This window comes from Brachypodium distachyon, chromosome 2 (genome assembly GCF_000005505.3).
Source record: "Brachypodium distachyon strain Bd21 chromosome 2, Brachypodium_distachyon_v3.0, whole genome shotgun sequence".
NCBI classification, from domain to species: domain Eukaryota; kingdom Viridiplantae; phylum Streptophyta; class Magnoliopsida; order Poales; family Poaceae; genus Brachypodium; species Brachypodium distachyon.
Window position 1 is genome coordinate 54,489,866 of NC_016132.3, and position 20,530 is coordinate 54,510,395.

Here is a 20,530-nt window from a genome sequence, read left to right on the forward strand (position 1 = left end):
CGTCGATCTCAAAAACAATGAACAGCGACCAATGTTGTTAAGACACCCATTAGATCGAGAAGAGACCCCAACGATATCAAATTTATCGAATTCCTTGTCGAATGCAGCACAGACGAATGGAGTCTGGACGCCACCGTCCTCTTCAGAACTCACCCCGTCACACTAAAACAATTACGACGACGTATTCTATGGGTGCACCACCGTCCTTTTCAGACCAACAATGGAGTAGTACGGTGACTATCCTTCCTTGCCCGCAACCGCAAGGGATCCCCACGCGATTCCGCGCGACGCAAACGGCCAAACCGGGCCGCAACAACTCCATGCCAGGATTGGCCGCGCCTCTCGATCCATTCCCCGTACGCACGCACGCACGACACGGTTCCTACGGTGGGTGGCGTGATTCTCCCGCTCTACTGTACTCGCGTCATCACCTACAGGATTAGGCCCTAATCGCTCGCCGCCGCAGCCGCTCGATTCGGATCGTGAGGCTGCCCCTGCCGCGGCCAACATCGATCGTTAAACCGCTGTCAATTTTCGCGCGCGCCGTGCACGCAATGTCACGGGCAAGCATCGTGGTGTCTATGCATCCGTCTCAAGTTGCAGAGTTCAGGAAAGTAGGAGTAGATCTTTCTTTTTTTTTTCTGACAGCGAAGGTAAAGGGGAAAACGTCCGATTCCTTGCGCGGCGATCCGATCCTTGCAACAACCCCGGCGTCACAGTATATGATGATCCAAAGCCTCCCCCATTGTCTTCGTTCAACACAAGAAGAAGAGGAAGAAAAAGTATGGACACCAACACCCAAGGCCTCCTCCTGCCCCGGTCCGATGGCGCCGTCCCCGGCGTCGTGGACTTCCGCGGCGGCCCCGCGCCTCGCGCCTCCACCGGCCGCTGGTCCGCCGCAATGTTTGTCCTCGGTAACACCCTCCGCTCCTTTTAAGCCATCGTCGGAACAAGGCGAGGTGAAGTCGATCACTGATTAATCGAGAAGGGGACTCATTTATTGTGTGTTTGGGATCATTGAAGGTGTGGAGATCGCGGAGAGGTTCGCGTACCACGGGGTGTCGGCGAACCTGATCAGCTACCTGACGGGCCCGCTGGGGGAGTCCACGGCGGGGGCCGCCGCGGCGATCAACGCCTGGAGCGGCGTCGCCACGATGCTGCCGCTGCTCGTGGCGTGCGTCGCCGACGCATGGCTCGGGAGGTACCGCACCATCGTGCTCGCCTCCCTCCTCTTCGTCGTGGTCAGTCTACCCTTTTCCCGTCCCTCGATTATCAGCTCCTCCCCTTTTTCCCCTCTCTGACGCACAAAGAGAAAAAGTGCTTCGCTTATGAATTCCCCTTTCTGTCCGCCCAATTAAGAGCTCAACCTCCCAACCCTTTTGGGCGTATTAAAACTGCGTCGCCCACTCCGGCTCCGTCCTCGGATTCCGTGGGTCACGCAAGAGTTCGATCATTCCTGCGGTCATAAACTTGTTCCTGATGACAGACAGAACTTCAAGATCACAGTCTTGATTGTTTCTGCTCTTGCTGTTGGCACAAACTGGCTCTCTTGCTGATATGATGATGGTGTTGGTGTGTGCCATTGCAGAGCATGGGCATGTTAACCCTCTCCTCGGCGCTGCCGGCGTTCCACTCCGACGGCTGCAGCAGCTTCACCTCCAAGTCGCTCGCTTGCTCCCCTTCCCCGGTGCAAGTCACCATCTTCTACATCTCCCTGTACCTGGTGGCGCTGGCGGAGGCCGGGCACAAGCCCTGCGCGCAGGCGTTCGGCGCGGACCAGTTCGACCAGCACCACCCCAAGGAGTCCGTCTCCAGGAGCTCCTTCTTCAACTGGTGGTACTTCGGCATGTGCTCCGGCACCGCCGCCACCACCATGGTGTCCAGCTACATCCAGGACAACATCGGCTGGGGCCTCGGCTTCGGCATCCCCTGCCTCGTCATGGTCTTCGCTCTCGCCATGTTCTTGCTCGGCACGCGGAGGTACCGCTACTACACTTCCACCCGGTCCAGCCCCTTCGCTCGCCTCGCCAGAGCGCTCATTGCGCTCATCAGAGGCTCCAAATCGAGCCAATCTGACAAGTATGTTCACTGTTCCACTCTCATTCGTTCTAAATTTGTTGTTTGGCCATGAGATTTCTCAATGCAGACTCTTGTCAGACTTAATAAGAGTACTAATTAATTTGGTTGTGCTTTGTGATAACAGCGCTCTTGCCAGTGAGGATGATGAGTTCAACACCGAGCACCGCGAGGAAGTGAGAGGCCTGCTGCGGCTGTTCCCCATCTGGGCGACGTGCATCATCTACGCCGTCATCTTCTCCCAATCTTCGACGTTCTTCACGAAGCAGGCGGCGACGCTGGACCGGCGGATCGGCCAGAGCTTCAAGGTGCCGCCGGCGGCGCTGCAGACGTTCATCAGCGTGACCATCATCACCTTCATCCCGGTGTACGACCGGCTCTTCGTGCCCGTGGCGCGGCGGTTCACGCGCCTGTCCTCGGGGATCACCATGCTGCAGCGGATCGGCACGGGGCTGGTGCTGGCGATGGTGGCCATGGCCGTGGCGGCGCTCGTGGAGATGAAGCGGCTCGGCGTGGCGAGGGACGCCGGCCTCGTGGACGAACCCAAGGCGGCGCTGCCGATGAGCCTGTGGTGGATGGTGCCGCAGTACGTGCTGTTCGGGCTCTCCGACGTGTTCGCCATGATCGGGCTGCAGGAGTTCTTCTACGACCAGGTCCCCGACGCGCTCCGCAGCCTCGGCCTCGCCTTCTTCCTCAGCATCTTCGGCGTGGGGCACTTCCTCAGCAGCTTCCTCATATCCGCCATCGACGGCGCCACCAAGAAGAGCGGGGCCAGCTGGTTCTCCAACAACCTCAACCGCGCGCACCTCGACTACTTCTACTGGCTCCTCGCCGGGCTCTGCGCCGTGGAGCTCCTCGCGTTCCTCATCGTTTCGCGCGTTTATGTGTACAAGAAGAGGGTGGCGCATCATGACGACGGTGCTGCTGCTGTCATGTAGATTAGGGAATGGATAAAACTTTTGCGATGTGATTATTTTGTTGTCAATGTATAGTGTATAGCGTTATAGTTTCTGGGAGAGATTTAGCTTGATCTATGTACTGGTTCAGCTATGCCCGAGTTCTAAAATTCCAAGATATTCTGCACAGATCAAAGTGCAGGTTTTTTTTTGTACTGGTACAACTATGATTTGCAAGGACGTAAATCAAAATGTTGGAGAAGAGCACATGGCCCAGCTACAAGCCCACGAGACCGACCAGGAGAATTACAAAGCCGTGAAGGCCCGAAAGGGGCCGAAAATACGTAGAACGCAGCTCATTTCTTTCCATCTTCATCTCGTACTTCCCCTGCAAAAAGAAGATCTGCATCTCGTAACGTGATTTCGTGAGAATGATGGTGTCATGGAGTGCACGTATCAACAAAAGTGTGGACCATCTCTGAACTTGACAACTTGTATATGTGAAGGCGTGAAGCTACTCTTGCAGGTTGTGATATTTGAACGCCCAAGGACTCGATTGTGTGGACAACTTGATCAAAGATCCATAGTCAATGTTAACAGGTCTCTCGGCCAGATATTACTGTTGTCGTTATTTTTGTACAAATTTAAACTAAAACAACGACAAGAATTATGAAACGGAGGGAGTATAACACATTCATACTAGGAAACATAATTATATTTATTGGACAAATTATTTAATTAATTAGTTCAGTGAATGGATCCCTTTAGTGAATTAGTCTGTAATCATCTTTTGCAACGCAATCAGTACAGTTTACATAAGAAACCCGAACAAATAGAAAACATAGTGGTAAATTGTGCAGAGCATGCTGACTATTCGTAAAGACGTCAAGTATTTGGACTGCAGAAGGCGATCCCAATCAACAATGTGCAGTGTTCGATAATGGGTGGATGATAGCACGTGATAAGAAGGAAAGACAGTTGGTGGCAGGATATAATGTATACAGCTTTTTGCCGTAAAAAATACGTATATAAGCATCTTTCGGCTTTTGAGAGCGCCACTGAGTCTGAATCCCCTCCAAGATTTTTTTTGACGAACTGATCCCCTCCAAGAATAGTACAACTCCAATGTGGATAGGGATGGGTGTAGGCCGGCATATACAGCTGCCTAGCTGAGTGACATCGATCGGCTTATATTGAACTAGCCCATGGTCCATGGAGTGTACATGCGTCTGATGAAGGAAGCTAGATTCTTTCTAATTTTGTCTATTGAGCACCATTTCAAGAGCTAACAAAAGGAAAAAAAGAAAGACAACGTCCAAACTGTTGTACTGTAGAAGATATTTGGAAATGTACAATGCTTCATAAGATTGTCTTCTTTTATACGTTACACCTCGTTCAGAGACCACAAATATGCTAGGTTTTATCACTTAAGTGGATTAAATTAAATAAATTCGAAGAAAAAGTTGAAATCTAGTTGCAATGGCAAAAAAAAGGTGTTATTATTCTTGTTAAGAGATCATCTTTTTGTTAAGAGAAGGTTCTTGTCTTCTTTCCATTTCTTTCTCTTCCGCGTCAGAAATTGTCCTATCTAACATTGTTAAAAAAAGTCTGACATCATACTATTGTACTCATCCTTAGTGCAGTCGTAACTTGTAAAATCGTCTTCTCTTTTTTGCGAGTAAGATCGTCTTCCATTGGCAGTTCACTGCAATGGCCAAGCACATCACCTTTCAATCTTCTAAATCTAAGGCCACCAATCGAAGTACCATAACTCATGGACGAGAGATTTAGGTTGAGAGATTTTCTTTGTTATCTTAAAGAAATCTTGTAAAAAAAATCAGTACTAGTATCAATTACAATTACAATTATTAGGGGATTGAATGCGCAAACTTTCTATATAGAGATGGTACAGTTTAACTCTCTACTACGCGTCAGATTCTTCCTAAGTCATACTTTTTATTAGCAGTATCATATGGTGATGACATCAAGGTCTTGGGTGGGAGGAAGAGGAACACATGCTTTACTTGGACGCAGATTCAGCGCAGTTAGTGCAGAGGACTTTGGGTAGTTGACATGTGAATCCCACGCCATGTTGGCCCACATGTCAGCTACCCAGAGTTACATGCAGTACTTCACTAAATCCTTCTCCGCTTTACTTGTGCCGAGCTTTATGGGTTTTTTGTCCAGGCCGGAGTCGTTTGTTCTTGGGGCTATGTTTGATATCAAAGTATTAGAAGATTGAATGAGCAAATTTTCTACATAGAGATGGTACAGTTGAACTTTGTACTACGTGTCAGATTCTTTCTAAATCATAATATTTTTTTATTAGCGGTGTGATATGGTGATGACATCAAGGTCTTGGATTGGAGGAAGAGGAACACATGCTTTACTTGTGCTGAGCTCTACCAGCTTTTTCCCAGGCCGGGGTGGTTTGTTCTCCGCGGAGTTGCTTTGAACAAATTTTATCTACTTAGCAGAACAAAAGATTTGGGCTATGTATCGTATCAAAGTATTAAAAAACCAAAGTATTGACAAACTGCAGTATTTTAACTTTTAGATATAAGTTGGTCTCATTTCCTTGAATAATAAAGCCTTACACAATGATATATTCTCCTTGATTAACATGCGTCCGCAAAAAGGAAAATAATACTCCGTGACAAGAAATGTGTCTTTCTCGTGCACTTCTACTCCTATTCATGTCTGTGTTTGTAAGATAGTTCTATACACGAGCCATGCCGGAGTACAAGAGTACAAAACTGCGGCGGTCTAGATCACGAATAATCAGAATAAGACCGTTAAGCAATACAGTACCTAACTTTTAGCGTTTGCAGAATAGTTCTATAACACGAATCGTGCGGGAGTATAACATTCCCATCAGGACCTATACCGTGATCCGATCGCCAACTGTTCGTGTCCGTTGCTTTTCCAAAAGTTCCCCAGAAGTCAGAATTAAGCGCCTAGCTATATAGTTACCATCAATTTGGAATCGTGGAGAACGGGAGGTCCGTGCCCGCGGTGCACTAGCGACCTCTTTTCGAGCTGGGCAGATCTCAGCCGACCACATCCGATCAATCAAACAGGAGCCTAGCTGCGCGTGCCCATGCTCTCTCGTGCGCCCGTGCAGAAAGTCTCACCCGCGGCACGTGGCATTCGCACGCGGGGCGCCACGGCGGCACAGGCGCGCGCATGGCCCGAGCGAGCGCCCACGAGCGGCGCCAAACAAGGCAAGATATAAACTCGTAACGTTCAAAAATGTCAAGAATGTGCCACCGGAGGAGATAATTTGGCACTGAATTTATAATTCGTGTTGCTATGTATCTGCTGTTACAAATGGAACCCATTAATGCTGTCCATCGATTATTGCCTCGGGTTGGCACTTGGCACGCTGTTTCCGCCTGCAATCAGCTGTACCCGTCTCGATCGGCTTGCACGCAATCCTGCCCATCCTTCCTACATAAAGCCCTGGCCTTCCGTGTCATGCTTCACCGGAGCCTGTTGACACCCAACCCCGGCCACCACTTTGGAGACATCACCATGGGGGACACTGTCTCTGGCGCCGCCGACTACCGCGGCCAGCCCGCCTCCCGTGCCGCCACCGGCGGCTGGAAGTCTTCGATTTTCGTCATGGGTGCGTTCCAATCTCTCTTTGTTCACGCCGACGGCGGGCCTTCTTGTTGTTGATCGCTTGTTTGCATGCAGCAATGGAGATTGCGGAGAGGTTCGCGTACAAGGGCGTGGCGTCGAACCTGATCCAGTACCTGACGGGGCCGCTGGGGCAGCCGATGGCGCGCGCGGCGGCGTCCATCGACGCGTGGAAGGGCGTCTCCCAGATGCTGCCGCTGCCGCTCGCCTGCATCGCCGACGCCTGGCTCGGCCGCTACCGCGCCATCGTCCTCGCCTCCATCCTCTTCATCCTGGTCAGTCACAAGCTCGATCACAATTCGATTCGAGGAGAAGTATCCCGATCTCTGATTTTTCTTTCTCCCTGGAAACTATCCAGAGCATGGGCACGTTGTCTCTGTCGTCGGCGGTCCGCATCTTCGGGGCCGGCGGGCACGTCGCCGTCTTCTACGTGGCGCTGTACCTGGTGGCGCTGGGCGAGGGCGCGCACAAGCCGTGCGCGCAGGCGTTCGCCGCCGACCAGTTCGACGACAAGGACCCCAAGGAGTCCGTGGCGCGGAGCTCCTTCTTCAACTGGTGGTACCTGGGCATGTGCTCCGGCACCGCCGTCACCATCATGGTCTCCAGCTACGTCCAGGACAACGTCGGCTGGGGCCTCGGCTTCGGCATCCCCTGCATCGTCATCGCCGTCTCCCTCGCCGTCTTCCTCCTGGGCACCCGCTCCTACCGCTACTACACCACCAAGGAGCCCAGCCCCGTCGCCCGCGTCGGCAAGGCGTTCTTCACATTGATCAAGAGCTGGAGATCGAAACATCGCACCAAGTATGTAACAATTCGATCGAACTCCTCAGATCTGTTTCTTTAATTGCCCGTGCGACGTCTGCTGATGTGAAAGTTCGTACGGTGTGCAGCCCGGCGAGCAGTGCCAAAGTCGAGGGCGGCGACAGCGCCGAGGATCTCGTCGAGGAAGTGAAGAGCGTCTTCCGCCTGCTGCCAATCTGGGCGTCCTGCATAATCTACGCCATCATCTTCTCCCAGACGTCGACGTTCTTCACCAAGCAGGCGGCGACGCTGGACCGGCGGATCGGGCCCAGCTTCAAGGTGCCGCCCGCGGCGCTGCAGACGTTCATCAGCATCAGCATCGTCGTCTTCATCCCGGTGTACGACCGGCTCTTCGTCCCTTTGGCCCGGCGCTACACGGGGAGGCCGTCGGGGATCACCATGCTGCAGAGGGTCGGCGTCGGGCTGGCGCTCTCCCTGGCCGCCGTCGTCCTCTCTGCTCTCGTCGAGATGAAGCGGCTCCGCGTCGCGTCTGCAGCCGGCCTCGTGAACACCCCGAAGACGCAGCTCCCGATGACGCTGTGGTGGATGGTCCCGCAGTACATCCTCATCGGCGTGTCCGACGTGTTCGCCATGATCGGGCTGCAGGAGTTCTTCTACGACCAGGTGCCCGACGCCGTGCGCAGCCTCGGGCTCGCGCTGTTCCTCAGCATCTTCGGCGTCGGACACCTCCTCAGCAGCTTCCTCATATCGGTCATCGACGGCGCCACCAAGAAGAACGGGGCCAGCTGGTTCTCCAACAACCTCAACAAGGCGCACCTCGACTACTTCTACTGGCTCCTCGCCGGGCTCTGCGCCGTGGAGCTCGTTGCCTTCTTGTTCTTCTCGCGACTTTATGTCTACAAGAAAAAGGCCGGCGATGGTGATTACAGGGGAGATGATCCTGATGCTATCGTAGTGTGACCCTGATGGTGATTACAGTTCTTGTTACTCTCCCACTGCTTAATTGGAGGGAGATTTTGTCTCTTCACTCTTCAGGGAAGCACCACGCCTAGCCAGTGAGTGCAAAATTTTCAGGTTGCTGTAGCGTACATACAGATACAATACAACTGAGATAGTACAATGCCATTTCAGCATCCTAACGATTTAGCTGTGCTAACCGTCATAAATTCCGGAATTGGCCGTATCTCTGGCCTCTTTTAGTTTTCACTGGATACTAAAATAGCTGTACCAAACAGTCATGAAATTGCACAATTGGTCATTTGTCTAGCCTAAAAACCTGAAAATTTACATCGCGGTTCCTCAGATCGAAAAGGACGACATAGATGAAAGGGTCGCGAACGCTCAAGTCGACCACACAGATTGAAATCTCAGACTTGGCATCACTGCTCGCATTTTCTGGATTTTTTCTAGGATTTTAACCGGCGTTGTGCTTTCAGTGAGAGTGACGTACCCATCAACTACGAGACGCATGTGGGGTGATCCGCCGGACTAGTCTATCGGAGGTGCTCACAGGGGTAGGTTGAGTATGTGTGTTTGTGAGTGTATGTGTCTGTACTGTGTTTCCTAAAAAAACAAAAAATCTAACGGTTCGTTATGGATCCGATGGACTAAATGGTGAAATTGCAGTTTTTCACTGAAATCTGGTTTTCAGCGGATACCTCCCCTTAGCTCATACCTACCTTTATGGTAAATTACATTTTCTAAACTTTGAAATTTTTATTGAAAATATACCAATGTCTACAACTCCAAATTGTTTTGTTAAATTCATCATCATGTTTATCTTTGTAGTAGATATACTTACTTGATATCATAGATGTTATTATATTTTCAGAAGTTTAAATTAGGACAAAACATCTTATATTTAGGAGGAAAACCTATGGGAGTGCACTTCCATCGTTTATGTAATATAACTTTTAGTGTTGATATCATAGTGAGCAAAGACGGTTGGGGGGTTCTTCTGTTCAGAAGAACGTTAGTTGGTGAAACTGGTACACTGGGAACAATTAAAGAAGCTGTGCACACTGGTCACCTTAAATGATATACTCCCTCCGGTCGGAATTATTTGTCGAAATATTACATGTATCTAGACGCTTTTTACACATAGATGCATCCGTATTTGGTCAAATTTAAGATAACTAATACCGATCGGAGGGAGTAGGAAAGGTAAATTGTACTGGAGTTTGGAGACCAGGTGTAAGTTTTCGGTTGATCCGATGTATAGAGTTTGCCGAGTTGCTTTTTCGTAAAAAAATAATCAGATCCCTTTTCCATATAGGTTCTTGTGGAAAGTTAAGATTCCTATGAAGATTAAAGTTTTCATGAGGTAGCAGAGAAAGCATTCTGACCAGAGATGTGTTGCAATATATGGGGTCTGACTCCGGATCGCTACGGGGACCAAACCCGCCGGGTAGTGGCTGCCCAAACCCATCCCCGTGATCCTGAACCCGTCCCCATCCCCGGTCACGGGTTTGAGATTTTTCCCAGCCCCATGCCTGTCGGGTTTTTCGTCCCCATCGGGGAACCAGAGCCCGCCAAGTAACATACACAGAAGAGTTAAAATAGCAGCAACATGACAACATCGCTTAATAAAACGCCAACATATAGTTCTCACAAAATAGACGATATCATACAAGTTCACACAAACACGCATACGGATATAAGCATATAAGCTGACACCAACATAACTTGGTCCAAACATACAAGCTGACAACAACACAACTTGGTCCAAACACACAATCTGACAACATATGTGGGGGTTTGGGTAGATATATAGGCTGTGTTGGGCCATTCTAATGGGCTATCTGGAAATTTTCGCGGGTTTCACGGGTACCGGGTTTGGGGAGTGCTGGACCGGGTCTGAACCCGTGAAACCCGTTGGGTTTCACTTTTGACTCATGAGCAAACCCACGGGGATTGAATTTGAACCAAACCTGTCCCCTAATGGAGTAAAAACCCACGGGTTTTCGGGTTTTGGGACCCCATTGCCATCTTGAGGTCTGAGGGGATATGCACAACTATAGATGTCTTAAGTTTGTCAAAATTTAGATATATCTAGACATGACTCAGTGTATAGATGCATTGGTCGAAGTTGAGACATCCTTTGTTGGATCGAATGAGTACTTCTATTTTTGTTCCTTGTACTCTATTTTTTTCAGGACTTTTGGATTGTTCCGCTGATAATTATGAGGTCCAAACAACTTTTTACCAGCACAACTAACATAGGAGTAATAAATTTGTGAAGAACATTTCCTACCGTCTATGCAGGGATAATTTAGAGAAATATCTTTAGTCACAAATTGTTTTTTGCGGGGAGTTACAAGAAAAAAATAATTATGGTACTCCTTCCGACCGGCATTATTTGTTTCAAATTTGCTCAAATACGGACGTATCTATATGTAAAAATTGTCTAGATACATGTAATATTTTGACAAATAATTTCGACCGGAGTCAGTGAGTAGCTGCAAATTCGATGCAGGTCAGCTACCCCGATCACTGACCGCTCACTATGCTTCTTCTTTTTCTTTTTTTTTACTGGAACCGCTCACTATGCTAATGGGTAGAATGGTGCAAATTGTGGATCAAAACCTGAAACTGCGTGAGTATCTTAGATAAACGAAAAGAAGACATACTAAACGACGCATGTAACCACTCTGGCCGCATCGCGTATACTCTTTCCATAGGCCGGCAAGAGCTACTTTATGCCCTCATACCGAAACAAAAACTGTACTTAGCCGTCCACAGATCGATCCCCGCCTCCCCGGACGGTAAGGGAATGGACTCCGGCGCGCTCCTCCTGCCTCAGGGCGAGCAGTCCACCAGCAGCAAATCCGGCGGCCGCGGCGGATGGCCGGCCGCGCTCTTCCTCCTCGGTACCCCTTTCCAAACACTCCACTCTCTCCAGCACTTCTCCCGCGCGGCAATACACGGGCACTTGTAGTCTTGCGCTGTCTGATCACGGCTGTTTTCCGACTCTATCTGCTGGTCTGGAACTCTGGATGCAGCGGTGGAGTTCGTGGAGCGCGTCGGGTTCTACGGCGTGCAGGGCAACCTGATCATGTACCTCACCGGCCCGCTGGGCCTGTCCACCGCGGCGGCCGCGGCCGGCGTGAACGCTTGGGCCGGGACGGCCTCCATGCTGCCGCTCCTCGGCGCGCTCGCCGCCGACTCCTGGATCGGCCGGTACCGGGCCATCGTCGCCGCCGGCGTCCTCTACCTAGTGGTTGGTAAACCTGCTCTGAATTTTTTTTACTAGTCCGTTTTGTCCATTCCTCACTATCGCCGCCTCCTGCCAATCAGTCAGTGTGTGTGTCGGTGTGTGTGAGTCGTTGTCGCGGCTAAAATATGAGTACTTTGGCTACGGCAGATTTGCGATCATTTTCGCTCTGTTCCGTGGGTTCCGCCGCTTGTGACATCATTGTCGCTCGCTTTCTAGACCTAGTACACGGAAAAAACCGTTGCACAGTGCTCATCCTGACCATCTGCCATGCATAGGGAGGTGTGCCCCTCATGTACACGGCGACGTAGGCCAAGAATGGCAAGTTCATGCCCTAGTCGGCTTAGTCGGCATATAGCTAAGCGCCTAAGCAAACTTTCACTTCCATCGGCATGCAGACGCAGCCGCTGTTGTCTTCCAACTGTGAGAAATTGGCGTCGCGTGAGCAACAATAATTCAGATTGAGTGTGAGTAGTACATCGCCGGCTAAACCAAGGATACAAAACGATCACACGCATGGCGCGCAGGCCAATAACATCTGGAATGGCCATCAATCATGCGCGGAACCAGTTGGTGACTTGGTGTTGGATGAAACTAATAGAGTAAGGAATTCAGTAGGGTAAACGGATAATTATGCACCGGATGATACATATCAGCAACCTGAAAAACAGTAAAAAAAAAATGATTGACAGAGCTTCGGGATGCTGACGGTCTCATCCATGGTACCACCACATCACCCTCCCGGACCAGCGGCATGCCAAGACTCATCGGCCGCCTGCAGTGCGCCGCCGTCCCCCGTCCGCGCAGCGTTCTTCTACGGCACAATCTACATGGTGGCGCTGGCGCAGGGCTTCCACAAGCCAAGCGCGCAGGCCCTCGGAGCCGACCAGTTCCCCACGAGCGCTCCGGGCGGCGTCGCGTCCCGGAGCTCCTACTTCAACTGGCTCCACTTCTCCATGTCCACGGGCTACATCGTCGCCGTCGTCGCCCTGAGCTACGTGCAGGACAACGTCGGCTGGGCCGCCGGGTTCGGTGCGTCCTGGGCCATGATGCTCGTGTCCCTGTCCCTCTTCTTGCTCGGCACGAGGAAGTACCGTATGGAACAGCAGCCACACGACCGGCTCACCAAGGCGTTCGCCGCGACGGCACGGGCATGGACTGCCAGCATCTTTCGTCGCAGGGACGCCATGGATACTGAAAGGTAAACGTGGGTATGAACATCACTATGCACGTTCCGTTAAGCCCATTGTCGCACAGGTAATTGACGTTTTCTTTGTACTAGTGGCAGCAGTTTATTAACCCCAGATAAACAGCAGGAAGGCAAGGGAGTTCTGGTTAAGCTGCTTCCGATATGGCTGACGAGCGTTGTGTACGCAGTGGTCATTGCGCAAGTGTCCACTCTGTTCACGAAACAGGGCAGCAACATGGACCGGCGCATCGGCACGGCCACGGGCCTCGTGGTGCCGCCCGCGGCGCTGCAGAGCTTCTTGGGCCTCGCCATCATCGCCTCCGTCCCGGTCTACGACCGCGCATTCGTGCCCCTCGCGAGGCGCCTCACCAAGCAGCCCTCCGGGATCACGACGCTCCAGCGCATCGGCGCCGGCATGGCCATAGCATCCGTCGCCATGGCCGTCGCGGCACTCGTGGAAGCCGCACGGCTCCGCACAGCCAGGAACGCCGGCCTAATCGATAGCCCGCAGGCGGCGGTGCCGATGAGCCTTTGGTGGATGGTGCCGCAGTACGTCCTGATCGGCTTCGCCAACGTGTTCACCATCGTCGGCCTCGAGGAGTTCTTCTACGACCAGGTGCCCGACGCGCTCCGGGCCGTCGGGCTCGCGCTCTGCTTGAGCATCATGGGCGTCGGGAGCTACGCCAGCGGCATGCTTGTGTCGGCAATCGATTGGGTGACGAGGAGTACGGGGGAGAGCTGGTTTTCAGACAACCTGAATCGTGCGCACCTCGACTACTTCTACTGGGTTCTGGCTGTCGTTGCTGCCCTGGAGTTGCTCGTGTTCTTGTATTTTGCAAAGGGATACGTGTACACTGACAAATGCGACTTAGGAGACTCTATGACAGGAGTGCCTGATAGAAACGGTAATCAAAACATCCCTGGTTAAAATATTCGATCTTCCGAACATCACTGGATTATTTAAATTCGAGAGTTAATTCTATCTTTTTTACGGAAAAGACAGAGCATTGTCATTGCATTAAGAAGAGGGAATCCAATTTACAAAGGAACAAGAAAAGCAAAATAAAGAACTTCCGAGCTATAGCCTGTAGCTCGGCTGTACAAGAAAAAGGTTAACTGAAGAAAGCTTCTCTAACGCGGTTCATCTCATCACGAATGGCTTTCCAAGGATGGACTCACAATCCGATCTGCCGGCTCTGCAGGAACCACCCGGAGACCATCTCTCACCTTTATCGTGACTGCAGCTTCACCAAGGAGGTCTGGGGCTTCATCCAGAGTTGGGATCCCATTCCTCCCACCCCCCACGCCTACCTCATGCACGGTCAATGAGCGCTGGGAGAGCCTCCTTGCTGGCAAGCCTAAGAAGGAGAAGAAGGAGCTTCGTGGCAGACTGATTTACACCTTGTGGGGTATCGAAGGAGAGGAATATGAGAACCTTCCGTGGCGGGGAGATGCCTGTCCTCCAGGTGGCCTACTTGATCTGGGAGGATTATAAGGTAGGATTCGTGCTTGTTCCGCGGATCCGGGAGACTAGCTTGGCAGTCTTGGTCCGCATCTCTTTTGCTTTCTTTTGCTCCCCCTCTATTTTCCGAGGAGCTTTCTTACCTCCCCTTTGTCCAGTTATTTTCTTCTAGGGATCGACCGTCCTTTCTTAAAAAAAAAAACTCGCCACCAATGAGCCCAGCGAGAGCTCTAGAGGACAAATTCTTCTTCTCAAAAGTTCGTCCATTCCTCTCTTTCCATATATTCCAAACAACGTAGCAGGCGAAGACGACAATTTCTTTCTTGGCCGTCGTATCTTTCCTCGGCGCCTCCCTGAGCTTATCCCACCACAGCCTGATTGATCTTGACGCAGCAGCCTCCGAGATTCTTCCTGGAGCTGGCCGGTAGAATTGCTGTAAAATAGGCGAAGAAGCCGTGAACCCCAGGGTCGGAACTGCTGTAAGATGAGGGCGGTGACTGGAGCCATGGGAGACGCCGGTGGAGCCGTGGAGGATCCGTCTGCGTCTGCAGCCGAAGATGAATCTTGCCATCGCGGCGGCAGATACGGCACGATTGATTTGTTTCCGTTATCTTTTTTTTTCTTTCAGGATTTTCTTTTGATTGTGCGTGCGGTTGTGAAGAAAGAATTGATCGCTGGTGGAGTTTGACGAAGAAGTTGCCGAAACTGGGCTGAACGGTGACACTTTTAAGCAGCAAAGGAGAGAGAAGAGATCTCATCCAAAAGCTCAAGGTGACGAGAGAAAGTGAACAATACGGTATATTTTAATTTAGTAAATCTTCTTATTTATTTATTTTATTTTCAGAGCAGCAACAGCTAGAACCGTGGGCATATCAAGCTTGGAAATGACAAACATTTCTCTATGGCTCGCACTACTCTTGGATCAATCCTGCGAAGGACTGCCTGCTGCCTCTGCCACTGCCCCGTGATTGCACTTCGGCAACTTACATTCACAGAGCCCTATGTAAGGAAATGTCCAATTGCATCGCGCGTCGACGTAGCCGTGTCCAAACAATAGCCCCTGCATTTGGCGGTCTTGAGACAGAGGTACAATGGTCGTCGGTACCAGCAGTGAAAGTCGTCAGCAGTCTCTTGACAGCAGACATCTCCAAGCACAGATGGCACCAGGCCTGCAGATTCAAGTTGGCAATACATGTCATGCAAGGAACAGTGATATTTCCTCCGTCCTAAAAGAAATGACTGAATTTATATAAAAATATATACAAATTCAAGTCACTTGTTTTGGAAAAGAAAGAGTATGAGATTTTTGTGGGTGGCGCGTGAGTCATAATGTTTGGGAAAGGAGACTCGGTACCTCTTCGCATAAAAAAGACATGATTCTTACCTGAATGCATGAGAAGCAGCGATAGGATGAGGTTGGAAACCATTGTCTTCCTCATAAACTCCATCACGCTGAAATGTTTTGAGAGATAAGAGACGTGTAAGATCCTCGGTACAAGAGCCGTGGGAGCAATGGTGTTCTGTGGCTTGGAAGGACCCTTTTATGACATTCTCATGGGAAGAAGACAATCTAAATATTGATTCCAAATTGAAAAATAAATGTTTGCATGTGAGCAAATAGTTTCTTAAATCACCAAAAGGGAATCAATATTAAATGAGGATGCAATGAACATTATATGAATATATCTTGCATGCTGAAAAATAAATGTTCCTCAAATGAGGAGGAAGCGTGGTGGTCATACTTAATAAATAAATATTTTAATTGAACAATCGTGAATATATCTTGCATGCCTCGTTATTAATATTTCCTCCGTCCCATATTAAGTTACTCAAATTTATCTAAATATGGACGTATCTATATACTAAAATACGTCTAGATGCATGTAATATTTCGACACTTAATATGGAACGTAGAGAGTAAGATATACCTATACAAGCCATTCGCACTAGTGAAAGTCATTTTTAACGGCTCCGGCACCTACGGTGCCATGGAGTCAGCCACGAGCAGCCACACGGCACCCACCTAGGCCCACGTTTTTTTAATTCATATACTAATAAAAATATTATTCATATATCATATATCAATAAAATATACCATATACTAATGAAAAATACCTATACCATATACCAATAAAATTTACTATCTAAATCCATGCACCAATAAAATATACCAACGAGGTGGGCCCAAACTAGCGCCACGTGGCAGCCTGTGAGGGGCAAAAAGTGTTCGCCAAGAGCATCGTCTTTCGCCTCAGGACGGCCCATGGATACGGAAATGTAATCTTGCGTTATGATTTGTTTGATCTCCATTTTATTACGATGTACTCCCTCCGTTCCATAATTATTGTCTTAAATTTGCCTAAAAATGTATGTATCTATTCTCAAAAAATTTGTTTAGATACATGTAATATTTTGACAAGAATTATGGAACGGAGCTAGTACATTTCACGTGCCATTACAATTATATGACATCTTTTGTTTGTTACTTTGATGTGGGAGTGTGGCCCGTGCGGTCGATCAGGGCTCTCAATTTTGGAGGGCCCAAAATTTCTACCCTGCTGCATTCGTTTTGGCAGCCTGCGAACACAGGAGCAGCGAGGACCCTGCTTTCCCATGGATTTGTAAAATGGGAGATGATTACAGAAAAATGATATATTTTAGAACCATTTTACTCCAGATTTAAAACACATTTTCGATTCTGTTTTGAACTAGTGATTGGGGACCTGAGGACAAGAAGGACCCACCGTGGTGACTGGTGACCCCATGCGCAACATCGCGGCACAAATGCATCGAGCAGTACGATTTAGACAGGCCCGTCTGGATCACGCGAGCCGCGTGTAGTACTACCAAACCCTCCGAAATGAGCAGTCAAACTGCGATCTCTGTAAACTCTGGCGTAGGCACAGCCCAAACTGAATAATCCATCAGGAACCACCTCCGGAGGCGAAGGCGCGAAAAGCAATGGAGTCCGGAGGGCCACTTCCTCCTCGTCCAGAGCCATCCGACGGCCGCGGCGGCTGGCGCGCCGCCCTCTTCATCGTCGGTAACCACCGTAACCTCGCTGATCTTCCACCTCACGCCACTTCATTTCGGCCTAAATAAGCATTTCTGAACTACGATCTCTGCGCCCGGCATACAGTCGTCGGGTTCATCGAGCGCCTCGGGTTCTACGGCGTGGAGAGCAACCTGATCACGTACCTGACCGGCCCGCTGGGCATGTCCACGGCGGCCGCGGCCGCCGGAGTCAACGCGTGGTCCGGGACCGTGCTGGTGCTGCCGCTCGTCGGCGCGCTCGCCGCGGACTACTCGCGCCTCGGCCGGTACCGGGCGGTCTTGGCCGCCGGCGTGCTCTATCTGCTGGTCAGTAACAAGTAACAACAACACCAGCAGCACTTGTGCTTTTGCTTTGCTTGCACCATCTATTCGAATTAAGCATCTTGTTGCCATCTTGTTATCTATCCACGTTAGTTTTGATTCCTGGACCTAGTGCGATAGCCGGTTTTGTGGCTGGGGTGATTGTTGATTTAGGACAGAATTCTCCGAGGAATTGATTCTGGCGTTTGGCCTGTTGGAGTTGGTATCCGTCGCACATTGCCTGGTCATTTAGGCAGTTACACCAACACGATGGGCTTTAATTGGCGTCTGTGTCAATGACATCAATCGGTGTCTTCACACACATACAACCCGGCTCAAGGATCTGTTTGCTATAGAAAGTAGCTAGTATTAATAGGACAAGTAAACAACCTCGAAATAAAATTTCAAAGGAGACAGCCGTGAATGTGACAAGACAACCACTGCTTGGGACCAATAAATATGACAACGTCTTCAATAGTTTTATGTTACGGTCGGCTGGTCATTGTCCATCGTCGACATATTTGGTACTAGTAACAATTGTTTTAATCTTGCCCTATCATCGGCGTTCGCCACCGAACGAACGCAACAAGGCCCCCTGTCCCCTGTCAAAATCCCATGTGAAAAGATAATTATTAGGAGAGATAATGCTTTATTAGTTAAACTTCGTACAAGAACGGCACACATGTACTGTAAGACAGACCAAAGAGAAAGGAGGCAAAAATAATTATTAAATATATGAATGTAATTGTTAGATGCAAGTTATTGGAGTAATTTATGCAGTATTGAAAAGCTAGTCGAGATTGTTTTGGAGTAAGTCGTAAGCCTGTGTATTGATCTAGATCGGCCCAACGGTCAAATTTTAATTTCACGTGCTTATCTAATATCACGTGCAGACAATCAGCTATAGTCCGCAGTCTGAAACTTTAATTATATCTGTCATACAGAACCAATCTGTTAGCTCCAAAAATACGGAGTAGCTGATTAATTCTTCGTGCTAACCAAACGTGTGACTTCCCAGTACGAATGCATTATGAACTTTAAGACGGTGTTTGACACACGGTTAATTTCCGGAATGCAATGATGCGCAGAGCTTGGGCATGCTGACGGTCTCATCCATGCTGCAAACGCCACGGCCTCAATCCGCGAGCTGCCAAGGCACAGCCACCGTCTGCTCGCCACCGTCGACGACGCCTCCTGCTAAGCTCGTCCTCTTCTACGCCGCGCTCTACCTGCTGGCGCTGGCGCAGGGCTTCCACAAGCCGTGCTCGGAGGCCCTGGGCGCGGACCAGTTTGCCGGGCCGGACGGCGGCGACACCACCGGCGCGCGCGCGTCCAGGAGCTCCTACTTCAACTGGTTCCACTTCTCCATTTCCTGGGGCTACGCCATCGCCGCGATCGCGGTGAGCTACGTCCAGGAGAACGTCGGCTGGACCGTCGGGTTCGCCGCGTGCTGGGCCACCATGGTGGTCTACCTTGCCGTCTTCTTGCTCGGCACGGGGACCTACCGCGTAGAGCAGCCTGTCGAAGGGGCCTTCGCGAAGCTCGCCGGAACGGTCGTCGCTAACGTGCGTGCACGGGCGGCATCCGCGAGCGCCTTTCTCCGGAATGATTCCAGCGCCGGTTACACAGAACGGTGAGCACGCACATATGACAATGGCAAGCAAATGAATCAGTGAAATAATGACAATTGCATTATTTGTGCAGGTTTCTAACGACAGAAGAACCCAGGGAGGAAGGTAAAGGAGGCAAAGGATTCCTCGTCAAGCTGCTGCCCATCTGGCTGTCGAGCCTAGTCATCGCAGCCACCACGTCGCAGGTGACCACCCTGTTCACCAAGCAGGGGAGCACGATGGACCGGCGCCTGGGCGGCATCGTGGTGCCTCCCGCGGCGCTGCAGAGCTCCATCAGCATCGTCTACATCGGCCTGCTCCCGGTCTACGACCGCGCCCTGGTGCCCCTGGCGCGGCGCCTCACGGGGCACCCCGCGGGCATCACGATGCTCCAGCGGATCGGCGCCGGCATGGCGATCTCCTGCGCCGCCATGGCCGTGGCCGCGCTCGTGGAAGCCAGGCGGCTGGGGGTGGCCGAGGAAGCCGGGCTGCTGGACCGGCCGGACGTGGCGGTGCCGATGGGCCTGTGGTGGCTGGTGCCGCAGTACGCCATGATCGGCCTCGCGGAGGTGTTCTGCTTCATCGGGCTGGAGGAGTTGTTCTACGACCAGGTGCCCGACGCGCTCCGGAGCGTCGGGCTGGCGCTGTGCCTGAGCATCTTTGGCGTTGGGAGCTACGCGAGCGGCATGCTCGTGTCGGCGATCGATTGGGCGACGGGGAGGAACGGAGGGGAGAGTTGGTTCTCCGATAACCTCAACCGCGCTCATCTTGATTACTTCTACTTGCTCCTGGCCGTTCTCGGCGCACTAGAGGTGGCCATGTTCTTGTATTTTGCAAAGCGGTATGTGTACACGAACAAAAGTTGATGAATGATCCTTACTTCCTTATTTTCACATCGGTATATTATTTTTTTCTGACGATGCGCCTATTTAGTCAATTTTCTAGAACAGAATGACAGCTTTACACAATCGGAGAAAACTTTTTCCTAACCATTGCATCGAAGATGACTAGGGCTACTTATAATTAGATGCAAAAGAATTTTCTAGAAAATGTCCAAAACATATTTCCTGACAGTTCAAAAACAGTACGCAAATACGTAACGGTGGTCACGATATCGCAAACTCGACAGAAAACCCTCAAAACAAATATGTAACCCACGAAACGGTTTGAATAACAATTTTTCCTATCCGACAAAAAAGGGCCATAAACGTGTACCAGGGCCACATATATAAAAACAGCCAGATATCCTAAAAACGTGGGCTAGCTCACGAAAATGGCCAAAACGGCAATCTTTACTGACCGGCTAAAAACCGCCCGAACACGTGT

General features: G+C 50.5%; 3 protein-coding genes and 1 long non-coding RNA gene across 4 annotated transcripts; 3 read left to right on the forward strand and 1 right to left on the reverse strand.

Annotated features, from left to right (window-relative positions):
* The first annotated feature begins 614 nt into the window (after window positions 1-614).
* Window positions 615-3,184, forward strand: LOC100831418 (protein NRT1/ PTR FAMILY 5.10). The gene is made up of 4 exons (XM_014898994.2): window positions 615-914; window positions 1,024-1,241; window positions 1,589-2,079; window positions 2,204-3,184. The coding sequence occupies exons 1-4, from the start codon at window positions 785-787 to the stop codon at window positions 3,012-3,014; spliced, it is 1,650 nt and encodes a 549-aa protein (XP_014754480.1). The 5' UTR covers window positions 615-784; the 3' UTR covers window positions 3,015-3,184.
* A 3,059-nt stretch (window positions 3,185-6,243) lies between these two features.
* LOC106866091 (protein NRT1/ PTR FAMILY 5.10) lies at window positions 6,244-8,595 on the forward strand. Its single transcript, XM_014898657.2, has 4 exons — window positions 6,244-6,600; window positions 6,672-6,889; window positions 6,973-7,415; window positions 7,505-8,595. Exons 1-4 carry the CDS (start codon window positions 6,285-6,287, stop codon window positions 8,334-8,336), a joined length of 1,809 nt encoding a protein of 602 aa, XP_014754143.2. The 5' UTR covers window positions 6,244-6,284; the 3' UTR covers window positions 8,337-8,595.
* A 2,412-nt stretch (window positions 8,596-11,007) lies between these two features.
* LOC100833158 (protein NRT1/ PTR FAMILY 5.16) lies at window positions 11,008-20,121 on the forward strand. The gene is made up of 7 exons (XM_014899530.2): window positions 11,008-11,245; window positions 11,378-11,595; window positions 12,282-12,790; window positions 12,881-13,701; window positions 17,380-17,600; window positions 18,683-19,227; window positions 19,299-20,121. Exons 1-7 carry the CDS (start codon window positions 11,149-11,151, stop codon window positions 20,068-20,070), a joined length of 3,183 nt encoding a protein of 1,060 aa, XP_014755016.1. The 5' UTR covers window positions 11,008-11,148; the 3' UTR covers window positions 20,071-20,121.
* On the reverse strand, window positions 15,026-17,298 carry LOC112270681. The gene is made up of 3 exons (XR_002963087.1): window positions 16,985-17,298; window positions 15,625-15,692; window positions 15,026-15,409 (listed from the first exon to the last, which is right to left on the reverse strand). It is a non-coding gene; the product is annotated as an uncharacterized LOC112270681 (long non-coding RNA).
* Window positions 20,122-20,530: the final 409 nt, after the last annotated feature.